The sequence below is a fragment of the Falco rusticolus genome, chromosome 3, assembly GCF_015220075.1.
Source record: "Falco rusticolus isolate bFalRus1 chromosome 3, bFalRus1.pri, whole genome shotgun sequence".
Taxonomy (NCBI): Eukaryota; Metazoa; Chordata; class Aves; order Falconiformes; family Falconidae; genus Falco; species Falco rusticolus.
The window spans coordinates 102,580,078-102,593,436 of record NC_051189.1 but is presented as its reverse complement, the minus strand read 5'-3'; the positions used below and the strand labels follow the sequence as shown (position 1 = coordinate 102,593,436).

At 41.5% G+C, this 13,359-nt stretch overlaps 1 protein-coding gene across 1 annotated transcript in view; it reads left to right on the top strand.

Annotated features, from left to right (window-relative positions):
• The window catches only part of TGFBR1 (transforming growth factor beta receptor 1), a 36,653-nt gene extending 26,528 nt beyond the window's left edge, over nucleotides 1-10,125 (top strand). The window contains exons 7-9 of the mRNA XM_037379338.1: nucleotides 2,611-2,735; nucleotides 3,380-3,510; nucleotides 5,717-10,125. Of these exons, the coding sequence (XP_037235235.1) occupies nucleotides 2,611-2,735; nucleotides 3,380-3,510; nucleotides 5,717-5,842 (382 nt within the window). The 3' untranslated portion in view covers nucleotides 5,843-10,125. The remainder of the gene's footprint in view (nucleotides 1-2,610; nucleotides 2,736-3,379; nucleotides 3,511-5,716) is intronic.
• The last annotated feature ends 3,234 nt before the right edge of the window (nucleotides 10,126-13,359 follow it).

The window sequence follows — 13,359 nt, the reverse complement described above, 5'->3', positions numbered from 1 at the left end:
GTTCAGGACTACTAGCTGCATTATTGCTCTTTTGTTGATAGCCCTTGCATCCTTGTATGTATGTCACCTCCATAAGACAGAGTAGTGCTGTGAGAGTTTTGAAAGGTCCGACAATCCTGAAACTTGTTTCAAGTAGCATGTCTTGTATCATGCCTCCCATCCCTGGTGCTAGGAAAAGAAATTCCTAGTAGTATGTTGATGAAATGAAACTGTTCATAGGCTTCTGTGGCTGTTCCAGAGGCTGAGCTATTGCCTGAGACTGTATTCCACTCCAATAATCTGTGTGTGTTACTGCTTTACCAATCAACTGTGCTCTCCAAAGCCCTGGTGTCAGTTTGCCTGCTTCAGCAGTATGTCAGCCTGAGATTGACAGGGCAGTGATGTGGAGAAACTCGGAACTCTGCTAAACATTACCTATTGGATTTAGCTGGCAGAGCTATACCAAATTGAGAGGGCAATACTACAAATGATGTAGCAAATACCATTTGTTCTTTCGAGCAGCCAGCAGGGATGCTGCTGTTGGTAACTCGCAGTGCATTGCACATTGACACTTTGCTTGATGATCCCATGTTAGGCCTAGTCGCTAAACAAGGTTACAATCACCTGGAGGCTGTGACCACTTCTCAGTTGAAAGTCTTTCACAGATTTCTCAGGTGCAGCAAATGTCAATAAAGAACTGTGCTCACAAGAAAAGTTTACTTTAATGTGTAACCCAAATAGGATTTATTATTAAAATAAACCATGCCAGATTCTTTTATGATGGGACTTACAGATTGTATGATGAAGAATTGGTTACTGCAGTGGTAGGGAGCCTTTGTTCCCAAGGAATCCTTAAGTGCTGCTTTTTTTTCACCAGCCCTTCATGTCTATTCCTTCTCTAGCCTTGCTAGAGGATGTTGCAAGAAGCTGCTCTATCTTGGCAGATTCTAGGAGCTGGGGATTCCTCCTGCCAGGCTCGAGCCCAGCCTGGTGTGTCCAAAGTCAGGGGCTCTGAGATTTACTTGGGATTCAACCAGTAGTGAGGCTGGGCATACACAGGCGCATGCAATGCTGACAGGGCTGATCACAGGAATTGCTGTACACAATGTGCCATCTTCAACACTCACATAAAATACTGTCAGAACTTGTATAACTTACAGGTATGGACAGCCAAGTCTCCTTCCTTGAGCTGATCAGGGCTGAACTTCATACGTAAAAACACACATTCCCTTCTGTAGCCTAATAAGCATGTCTACGCATCCCTTAACTGTCAGTACATTAGCGCATCTTCTGTGCTCCACAAGTCTCCTACTCATCGGCTGGGATGGGTTAATGCACAGTAGCACACATACGTATGCATTCACGTATACCTACGTGCATGGATTCCCTTGAATACCACCACAGGCCCTTCCCCTGTCAAACATCCCTCTTTGCTGGCTAGAGCAGCTTGACTTTGCTGGGGAATTACACTGATGCACACCTGCCACGCATACCAGCTTTGGGGAAAGCAAGAACCTTCTAGCATGTCCCAGCAGCTGGCACTTAGGCACATAGACCTTATGACCTGTGATTCCCACTCCAGTTGCTGGTGCTGAGAGGCACTTATATGACTTCTCTCATCCCAGTGCTTCCCTGTAGCTGGTACCTGTAAGCATGTGGCTGTGAAGCCTGTGACCCATGGTCTCACTTCAGTGGCTGAAGCAGAGACCCTCATTTGCTTTGGCTGCTGGCACCAGGGGTGCCTTCACCCACTGTCTGACTGTAGCTTCTGGCCCAGAACTTATGCGTGCTGCCCCCCACCCCAGTAGCACCAGATAACTGCTCCGAAGACCTATAGACACATGCTTCTAAGACCCACAGTTCCCTTTCCAACTGCTGATACTGAGACCCTCCTTCTCTTCAGTTGCTGGCACCCCAAGCCGAAGAACAACTTAATGCCTTGCCTGATTCCACTTGCTAGCCCAGAATTCATTTACACCTGCCTCCAGTTGCTGGCACATAGTCCTTAGAGCAGACATGCACATGGAGTTGAGAGTGAGATTGCAGAGATAGGATTTAGTAAGAAGATGGGATATGCTGTGGGTGTGGGGCTTGGGCAGACAAGCATGGTGACTGGCAACTGTTTATGCAACTGGCCCCTCTGATACCCTTTTCTATCGTTTGCCCCTCACAGTTACCCTTCTCCTAAACATTCCTTGATAAGCATTGCATAGTCCCACAGGCCTCCCTTGAATATCCACAGTTCTGGAGTTCCTCATTTCCCACTTATTAGCAGTTACGGTGTCCAGAGTGGCACCCTCTAAAGCTATGCCTAGAGTTTCCTAATAGAAGATTTTTGGTCTTTGTCATTGTCCCTGTTATCCCATGTGTATCAGGTTTATGGTTCTATTTGTTTATCGTTTCATGTTTTAGGTATTCTCCCTATTCCTGTGCTTGTTCCTCAGTTTACTTATTATTGGTGTTGCACTGAAAGGTCTTTGGTTGGATAACCTTAGTGAAGCAGATTCTCCTTTGTCTCCTTTTCCACATAAATATTTAAATTTGAGTTTGAGCTGATCAGTAGCACTAAACTTTCCCTGCAGTAAGTGCTTAAGAAATTAAAACTTTATTCTTTTTTTTTATTGCAAATAGGTACATGGCACCTGAAGTTCTAGATGATTCCATAAATATGAAACATTTTGAGTCATTCAAACGAGCAGACATCTATGCAATGGGATTAGTGTTTTGGGAAATAGCTCGGCGATGTTCAATCGGTGGTATGTGGCAATCTTTAAAAAACTGGACATACTAAGGAATTATAAATAGCTTACAGAGCCTCACTAAGTTTGAGTAAAGAGTTTTCTCTAAAAACAGTGCAAGGTAATAGCCAGTATGTCTCAGACTCTGTTAATCCAGTAAATGATGACTGGTTTATTTGACCTCTTTGTGCATTGATGAACCATACCTGATGGAGAAAATAGGAAATATCCTTGTCTATATTAATTTTTTGTCTCAAACCTTTGCATAGAGGGGAGAAAATGAAGTTAAATATTCTTGAGAGCAAGGGGCAAACACGACAAGTAAAGGCTGGCTATAATGTGCTCAGATAACATCCATACCTTATTTAAAATAAAGCATGGTATTATAAATCATAAGTTTCCAAGAAATGTGTCTTTAGCATACAAAAGACTTGATATAGCTTCCATCTTTTCCAAATACATATATTTCAAAATTAAAAAATTAAGGGTAATGTAAATGCTCCTGAGGTGTGGCTGAGAAATTTTTTTTAATTTCTTTGTTGCTTATTGTAATTTTTAAAAATGAAAAAAGAAAACAGTAGGCTACTTATTCTTTGCTTTTTACTGTTGCTTATATGTAATTCAGTGTTAGCTAAAATGAAGCTATTTTCAACCTGTTACAGGAATCCATGAAGATTACCAGTTGCCATACTATGACCTTGTTCCTTCAGATCCTTCTGTTGAAGAAATGAGGAAAGTTGTATGTGAGCAGAAGTTAAGGCCCAATATTCCAAACAGATGGCAGAGCTGTGAGGTATTAACTAACCTTGCTAAAGCTGCTCTAATGGGCACTAGAGCTTTTATTGATTTCAACGGCTTAAAAATTGTACTTATTGTTGAAGGGGGAAGGGATGCTTCTAGAAGAACTTAATTTCATCGTGGCTTTATTGAATGTCAATTATCCTTGGTTATACAGTAATATTTAATGTAATTTTGCAAAAAATAATACCTAATGCTGCGTGGAGTATTTTAGGATCCTTTGCTGTGAAGCAGAAGTGATGCTAATGCAAACTAAAGCTAGTCTGATTTACGTTATGCAGGAAGCATCATTGCAAGTTGTGCAGCTGCGGGTTGTACGGGGTCTGGCTGGGCCTGAGTTAATTTTCTGCACGGTAGCCTGTGCGGTGCTGTGTTGTGGATTGGTGACCAAAACAGTCCGGTTGCACGCTGGTGTTCCAGCTGTTGCTGAACAGCGCTTACACAGCGTCACAGCTTTCCTGCCCCCAGTACTGCTGAGTAGGCGAGGGGCAGACAGGAGGCTGAGAGGGGACACAGCTGGGACAGCTGACCCAGACTAATCAGAGGGGTATTCCATGCCATGCAAACTCGCTCGGTAATAAAACTGGAAGCGAGGGAGTTTTCCAGGGATTGCTGTTGCTGAGGGATGGGATGGGCATCAGCTGAATGATGGTAAGCAATTGTTTTTGTATCACTTGCGTTTCTTTGTTTTGGCTTGGTTTCCCCCCTTGCCTGTTAAACTGTCTTCATCTCAACCCACAAGTTTTCTCAGTTTTACCCTCCTGATTCTCTCCCCCATCTGGCTGTGGAATGTGAGTGAGTGGCTGTGTGGGGCTTAGCTACATGCTGGGGTTAACCCACAACAGGAGTGCCAAAGATACACGAGCTGATCAGGTCTGAGCCAGCTGGTTTGTAACTGGGCTGGTTATCTCTTTCAAGAAGTGGACTTGCTAGTTTCAGCTCGGTACGCTGCCAGCAAAGCAGTACTGCTTGTTGGGACACATAATGGTATCTTCAACAGTGCTGTGCTGTCTCTTGTGAATGCTCTCTTGAAACTTACTCAGGGGTCTTTGCCTTGTCATTGCGTAGTAAAAGAATGTCCTAACAAGTGGCTGGAGTAGTAAATGTCTCTAGGAATTTTCGTCCAAAACTGTGGCGGCCTTAGTATTTTGTGTGTCTTGGAATCTGTACTGTATACACTTATTGAAAAGATGAATGTAGTTATTAGGAAGCTGAGGCTCTACTAAGCCAAAGACTTGAGCTGAAGTTGCATGTAGCGACTACTCCCGACGATACCTCTGTGGAAGTGCTTACCTGGTTCTGGGTGAGTTCACCATGCTGGTAGTCACCACCGCGTGGGCAGTAGTGAGCACATTCTTGCCTTTCCAGCCAGCTTTGTTCATATTGCTTGCTCTAGGAGCCCAGCTAGGAGGAGAACTAGAATGCTGTCTCATTAGGATCTTAGAATAGCTGCGGTAGGATACAGTAGGAGCAAGAGATTGGTAGGATATGATGTACTTAAGTGGAGGAGGGAACCGGGTTGTGGCATATATAAAACGGATGCATGGGTGAAGGCCCATGATGAGACATTGGGCAGGAGAGCACAGGTAGGAGAGAAAGGTGATGATACGCACCGACAGACTGTAGAGTTTTTTTAAGTGCTGCTATTCCAATCCTGCAAACTTACTTAGCAGCTCAGTGTAGTACAGCTTGGCATGTAAAATCTTGGTAGGTAGATACATTACTTTATTTCTTCTTCAGTTTTTATTTGCATTGTTAACAAGTGTAGAAGCATTCACAGATTTTGAAGAATAGCTGTTTGAAGTTTAAAAAGACTCCAAAAATTTTCAGTCATTACAAAGCTTCAATTTGAGGAAGACAGCTGGTAAACTTCTGAATGGCTGTATGCTGAACTAACTCCTTAACTGGAGGTACGGTAGGAAGAGTGTATTTTTGTCTAATGTGCAGACAAGCTACTCATTTTTCATTAAAATACCTTTGTGCGGGATGAAACTGTACTGAAGAATACTAATTCTGCTCTGCAGTATTTTAAAGAATTTTATTTTTCTGTAAATAAAAAATTGAATGGGTTTTATACAACACGTTCTTCCATGCAGTTGTAGTACTAGTAATAGACTTCAGAAATGCGTAAAGAGGCTAGGGCAGAACAGAGGTTATATGGGCCACGTTGAAACGTATGATTACTTGTCTTTCTTTTGCAGGCATTACGAGTAATGGCAAAAATTATGCGGGAATGCTGGTATGCCAACGGAGCTGCTAGACTAACAGCTTTGCGCATTAAGAAAACATTATCGCAACTTAGTCAACAGGAGGGGATAAAGATGTAATCCGGGATTTGCTGCCGAAGAACACTGTAAAAATCCATATCTGCACCAGAGTGGCGTGTTAAGAAGGTTAATTGTTCTACCTCGTTGGGGGAACAGAAGGATATTGCTGCCTTTTAGTACTTCATAGGAACGTCACTAGGATTTTTGTGGATGTGCTAAACAGTTGTGTTGGGTCTTTTCTGTGCACTATGAACCTCTTTCCCAGGTTACTTACAGAACCTTGTGTAGTCTAGTTTTATTTTTGTTAACCTATAATTTTTTTTATTTGGAAAGTTGATAGCTGGTCTTAACTTCTAGTTAACTGTGCTAAAAATAGGAGGTCACTTTTTAAATGGAACTGGTTCACTATATTGTTCTAGAGTGCATTGGTGGCTCTAAGCAACTTTTATTCCTGGCTGGTACATTGACTTTTCTGAACCACTGTCATGGTTCTTTGATTCAGATTGTGAATGTACTGTTGGAATACACTTTGCTAGCTGTTATAATAGAATATTTTTTGGACTCTTACCTTGATTTAAAAATTGACCTCATTCAGTTGCTGGAACATAATTTATGCAACTATACTTTATACATGATTACTGGTTTTCCACTTTTACAGAACATTACATTGCCTTCAAGATAGATTGTATTATACCAGTAAGTGCCGCTTTTGAGTCTTTTAATGCAAAACAGTAGGAACGTACAAAGCCTATGGTACTCTTGGTTTCAAAAATAAAAGTTAAAAATCAACTGTTCCTTTGCCTAGCTAAGATCTAATTCACACTAATTTCAGTGAGTACGTAATTTGCAGAATACCTTTAATTCTACCAAAATCTGACTCTTAAAACCACTGTAGGAGTTCTAAATAGGGTAAGCTAGTTAATTCACTGTCATATTTTGTAATTGTCAAGTCATGAGTCATAATTACATATAAATTTTTTTATCAAGTGGTACTTCTAAAATGCTTGAAGTACCTATCTTACTTCAGAAAAGTAGCAAGAAGAGTAAGATGTTCTTAAGGGAGATTTTTCTCTATTAAATCAAATATGAAAGGTGTATTTTTCTGTGCAGTTCTGCAGAGTCGTAAGGCTCAGAACAATATTTGCAATTAAATGAGGATGAAGTGCACCTGTAATTAAGGAGAAGTTACTCGGGCTTTTGTACTAGAAAGTTCAAAGCTGCTTATGAATCTTATGTGCATATATTTTGTGTGTGCCTCATACACAGAAAGTGGTGAGCTGCAGGTCTTTGGATACAAATACCAGAGGATTCCAGCAATCCTCTTCATAGTTGGAAGAACAAAGCTTAAGGTGGCTTGTGTTGTCATAAGAACACACTAAAATATGCATGGCTTTAGTCAAGATTTGCCTGAGATTTTAAGGATGTCACAAGGTTTTTGCAAACTTGGTTAGAAGTTGAATTGCTTCCTGCCCAAATGTACAACTTCTGGAGGGGGCTGGGAGATTTAATGTGGAAAATTCTCTAAGAAGCTGCTGTTACCAGGACATTTTTTAGTTGCAGTTTTGGAAAGAGTCTGGTTGACCTTTGGTTTCATTAATGCCCAAAACACGCAGTCGTATTTCCATATGTACGTGTGCCTGGAATTAATATGTCGCCTAATCTCATACTCTCCAGAACACATCAGTACCCATCCTGTTGTTCAACACACGTGGCAACCTTGACTCTGGTTCCTTCTTGTTCTTCAGCATACAGTCCGCTGAGACTTGTTCACAAAGCTGGTAGCAGTGGCAGGGCTGTTGCTAGCAGAAGCATAGCCAAGACTGTGCTCCGTGGTCTGTGAGATGGGTTGTTAAAGCAGTGCGATGGATGGGTCCTAGTAAGAAGAGGCTGTATAGGTGACATAAGGCTTAGCCAAGACAAGCCTTAGCGTTTTGAAGACTCTTGTGTACTTTCAGATTCTTAGTACTTGCTTTTGGAGATGGGTTTAAATGATGCGGGAGTTACAGACCTTCAGAGGTTGAACTGCAAATAATTAAATGCTTTATCAACCACCTTTATGGATGAGTTTACTTATACTGGAAGATGGCATCCAGGAGAAGAGTTAAAAATAAGAGAAGTTCTTAGAAAACAGTTAAGTTTAAACATATGTAATGCTGTCACACTTAAATTTGTTCGGCATTATCTGACCAGTCAAGTTTATATGCTTCAGGCCTCTTACTAATCAAAGCCGGATCAAAAATGACTTCATGTAGGTATTTTAAATAAACCGTGCCTTTGTGCAAATGGACAGCTCTGCACCACTGTCTTTCAGTTATGACTGTTGTAAAAAAAAAAAAAAAAGATCGAACAGAGCTAAGCTCCCAAGTCTTACCTACTTGACCTTGTTGGAGAGGCTTGCCTATGTATCTAGACAAATATTTAAAGAAAACAGGTCATGATCAAAGTAGAACTTACTACGTCTCCATACTAATTTCAAAGGCTTCCTATTTAAACAATTTGTTAACTTCATTAAATTATGAGGTTCTTCATAGGCATAACTGGATCTTTACCATAGGTACAAAGTATAGTTCATACTTTAGAGTCATCAGGCTACAGGCATGCTACAGATCTTTACAGTAAGCTTGTTGGTAACGCGAGAGACCTTTCAATGTAATTTATTAAATTATTTCATTAGTGGCTTTTTTTTAGTACATACAAAGCCATATCACCATAACATTTAGTTTCCCAAACTATCAGGAGCAGTTCTGTTGCATTTAAAAGAGAATCTGTGGCAGCCGAACAGCATCATGGCATGTAGATTGTTCAGTCCACTGTACAGTGGTTTGTTACACCTGTCTCATCTCAACCACCTGCTAGTCTTCATTCTCCTGAATTGCTAGAAACTATTCTTACATCGCTGTAATTCTTTGCAAAAAAAGGCACAGGAAGGATGCTTGATGCAGCATGTGACATCAGGAACTTTGTTTTGGGACAGCCTTATTATTCATGTTGGAATGCAGATTCTGAATACAGCTGTGTGTATCCTCAGTTCTGACACCACAACTTCAAGCTTTGTTCTTCTTTTCCATTATATAAACCGAACACCTTTTACAAAGGCTGTGTCTGTATATATTATGTAACTTTAAATGTTACCTGTGTAAGATCATATCTTATATATATGGACACAGGTACACATAAGTATTTTTTAAATTAAGATTGTAATATCACCAGATCTGCTCTTGGAAATCCAGGGGGACCAAAATATTTTAGCATTCAAAATATTAATTTTGTATCATTTCAAGTATATACCAAAACAGTTTCTGATGAATACTGATGCAAATGTTTATTGTAAATATTACATACGTTATACACTCACTTAAGTTTTGTGGATTTAATCAGTTTGTCATTTTAGTAGCATTGAAGCCTCAGTTTGGTTTACAGACTTGTGACCAGGTGGATATGGACATGGAGAATAAGGAGCATTGGAAATGGTCTGATGCTGAAAAGCCTGAAACTTTTTTGGAATGCTGGAATTCTTCAGGGACCTTCCAACTTTAGAAGCTGGAATTCTGGGATGTTTCTCAAGCTGACTTTCGAAGTATGACACACTGTCACCCTCCGGTGGTTCCACTTGTAATCCTAAGAAGGACTTTGTATATAGGTAAAGACATTGGGATCGACATGAAGGTGTCAAATAAGAGGCGATTTTATTTTTTCAGTAATGGTTCTGAGTGTGATTGCCATGAAATTCACTTTTTAGTTAGTTCCTTGTTTATATTGTGCCATTGAAATGACTGCAGGATGTTAATCATTTTGTGTTTTAAAAACAACAAAAAAACCCACAAACCCCCCCTTCATATCAGTTGCTTTAAACTCAGATTACCTCTGAAAAGACCAAGGTACATTTACCTCGTGTATATAATGTTTAATATTTTTCAGAACATTCTCCAGGTTTGCAGTTACATGTTTCTAGAAATATGGGTATAACAAAATCTACAACTTCAGCGGTACTAAATGTATTATCTGGTGCCCCAAAACACTTTAATTTTCTGTATTTTATTGTATTAGCAAGTTTGCTGCTTTGTCACTGTAGCACCTGCCCTTACATAGCTGTGTGGATACTGCCTTGTAAATTTTACTTTTTGGATGACTTGAGGATCCTGTACAGATGGATGTCACTTTTTTTTAGACCTTAAAAAATTGTGCATTTCCCTTACATTTCTGAAAATATAAATTGTATTTGTAGAGTATACATTTCAATGGATTGTAAATAGGACAGTAGAAGAGTGGATGCTTATGTTAAGTGCTAACACTACAGTAGAGAGATTAAAGCAGTGAAAATAAATAACTTTTTTCAAAATGCATGAGTTGTCTTTCAGAGGAAGACATTGCAGATAGGTATGGGTTTGGGTGTGATGGTCTTACTGGGCAAAATGTGGGTTTGCCGTGAATTCCTTTCCTCCACAAGGGATTTCTGCTGGTGTAAAAACAATGAAGGAGTTCACTAATGCTGAGGTGGTCCATCTCGCGTATGCTATAAGGATAATGATAAAGTACACGATCATGATCTTCTTTGTGTCCTGCAATAATGTTTTAAGAAGTACTTTGCTGGTGTCTCTGACCTCTTGGACAAGATAACTAATGATAAAGTGTTCCTTCTCTCCATTTACATAGAAGTAGCAGAGCTGCTGAGGATTTCAGACTACTTAGCTATCCTCAGGGCATCACAGAACAAACAGCAAGTAAAATCAGCTTGTGTCAGAGCAGATTGTTTTTGTGCAAAACTCGATTTTTAGGCTGGTGTTATATTTCTGAAGAGAAATCACGATGTAGACGCCACAAAAAATACCACATCTTGGCCTTCTGTAACTTTCATGTGCATCCATTAATTTTGGCTCAGAAATGACCAGACAGAATTACCGAAAAGCACTTCTTCCCGCAAACTCTTTCTCTGAAATGGGAAGCCAAAAGTTACGTTAGGATGCTGCGTTCCTCTTTAAACTTTTTCACAGGAGGTGGTGTTACAACAGCAGAGCTCTCCAGCCACTGCAGGCAGCCACAGTTCAGTAAAACCTTGAGTCCCTCTGGTACATCTCCCAGCAGAGAAAATGTATGGCCTGGAAACAGCGTAGCAATGTTGCTGTCTGTCAAGCTTAATCTTTTTAAACAGCCTGTGTCTCATGCTTTGAGCGACTGAACCTCACAACTGAAAATCCGTGTTACCACAAGTACCGTAGATGTGAGGATGTCTAAAGCTCATTTTAGAGGAGGTGCCGAGTTCAGGTCTTACATGTTAAGTTTGGCTTACAAGTTTAGCATAAAGAGTAGCAGACTTGCAGCTGGTTGGTTTTGCCTGATGTAAATGTTTTTTGAAAAGTGGGGCTATTGAAATAGATTCTTTTTAATACCCACTGCACTGAAGTAATGAATATTTTCTGTAGGTGCAGCATAACTACAGAGTATAAACAAACCACTTTTATGCAGTAGTAAGTATTGCATTTTTCCTTTTACCAATTTTTGTGAAATGAGTAACTGATGTACAGTAATGTACCAGGTAATTATAACATAGTGTAAGGGTGGTCCTGGTAGAATTAAGAAATGAAAAATTCCCACATTTTTATTCGGTGCTCTTACCCTGTTCTTTATCAGGCTGTGATGTTTAACTGGTGTGAGCAGTGGGGAAGCGCATAGGTGCGTTTTGCAGTGGTATGTGCCGCAGCGTAGCGGTTAGGGGGGTGCCTGGGTGAGATACTGCAGCAGGGCTCCCGGCGAGCGACAGCGCCTTGGGCTGTGTCTGCAGGCTGTCATCAGCTGGGACATCTGGAAGGTACGTTGGTTTGCTTGCACTGCACAGAGAATTGTCTTGGAATTTGTATAAGCGTTCCTTGTTTTGTTGAAGTTACTAAAATCTTGCACTGCAAATCCCCTTACGTGATGGACTGCTGTGGCTTTGAATCTCGTAATTCTGGCTTGCAGTGGCTGGAGTTGTTCCCAAGTCTTCCAGGCTGGAAAAAAATGTAGGCATGGCATTTCCTTTATTAATTTGACTGCAAGTAAAGTGTCCAGTAGTCCCTGGGAAACGCCTGGCCTCGAGCCTTCCTGAGGGTTTCTTGAGAACAAGGTTTAAATCCCCAGTCTGAGTTGTCATGGTACCTGAAATCGTTACGTCTCTTTTGAAGATAAAAAAGCCAGAGCAAGCTGTGCTGGTAGAGTCCTGTGCTGAGCCGTGCTGTTTATCGGTGTTGAAGTAGGTACGTGGAGGTGAGGGTTCAACATCCTCGAGATGTATTTTTGAGTGGCTCAATTATGAAACTGAAAGGAGTTCAGTTCTGCCAGTAGCAGAAAGTTTGTGGAAGCTGTTAGAGAATTGGGCACATAAGTTGATGATCATTTTTAATTTTATATAATATTAAATAGTTGCGTAGGGTTTTAAATGAGGGGAGAAGGGGTTAGAAATACGCCTTTCAGTCTGAGGAGGATGCGGGACTTGGGGGTGTATAGGGGAGGAAAAAGGGCAGAGAAAGGGGTGTTTGGGTAATCTGGGGTAGCAGATAAAAAGGGTGAGCGGAGTGTAAATAGCGTGGCTCTGGCTGCGCCCTGCGCAGCCCCACTAACTTGTCACGCCTTGGTGTATCTCCCATGCTAGGGGGTCTGTTCTGGGGGTGCCTGCCTGCACGGGCAGGAGGCCCCACAGTGGGGGAGGGCAGGGTGAGGAGGGGGGCGTGGGACTGTGGGTCACAGGCTGTGTGCCCGTGCTGCCGGTGACTCCAGTGACCGTCGGTTCAGGTGCCAGCAGCTGCAGCCCTGGGTACCAGCAGCTGGGGAGACTGGAGTTCTGGGGCAGCTACTGGGCAGTCTGAGCCCGGCTGCTGGGGGGATTCAGCCTGTACATAGTGTTTCCACTAACAGACCTGCATCCTGCCCAGCCAGGTGGGCAGGGGGACAAGGCCACCGGTTCCTGTGGGTGCTCTGCGCGGCCAGCCATGTATACACACGTACACATACTGGGAATCCATTTTCAGCCTCACTGCTTGCTGGACTGGGGATCCAGAGCTCCGGCAGCCTTGCCTCTCTTGGATTGCTGGATCTGACAAGGTATCACGTGGCTCCCTGCTCCAGATACAGCTGATGTGCCTTAGAAATTTCTGAACTGAGCAATGGGTGTACGGTGCCACCCTTGTGGGACGGGAGGTCTGCGCTGTAGCTTTCCTTCAGATGGCTTCAAACCATGTTGTTTCTTCTTCCAAAGGTGTTGCATTCTGTACCTGAAAATACTTTCGATTTGTTTTAAAAAGAAAGAATTCGTGCCGAAGGCAGTATATTGAATAGACTTACTTTAAGTTAAAACCAGACAGTTTCTTTAGACCATTTGAATTCTGACTCAAGTTAAAGAAACTTCTTAAAGAAACTTCTATGATACGTGGTTCAACCAATGAATGTTTAAGTGCTACTGTTTTTCATGTCATGTTGCTTATATTTAAAAGGTGAATAGCAGCTGGCTGTTCTTCTATCTAGTGGATCTTCTCTGCTGGGAATAATTACGTTGGTATTCTTGTGTTGCATTTTGTGTGTATTTAGTGTTAGTGTGCATAAGGACA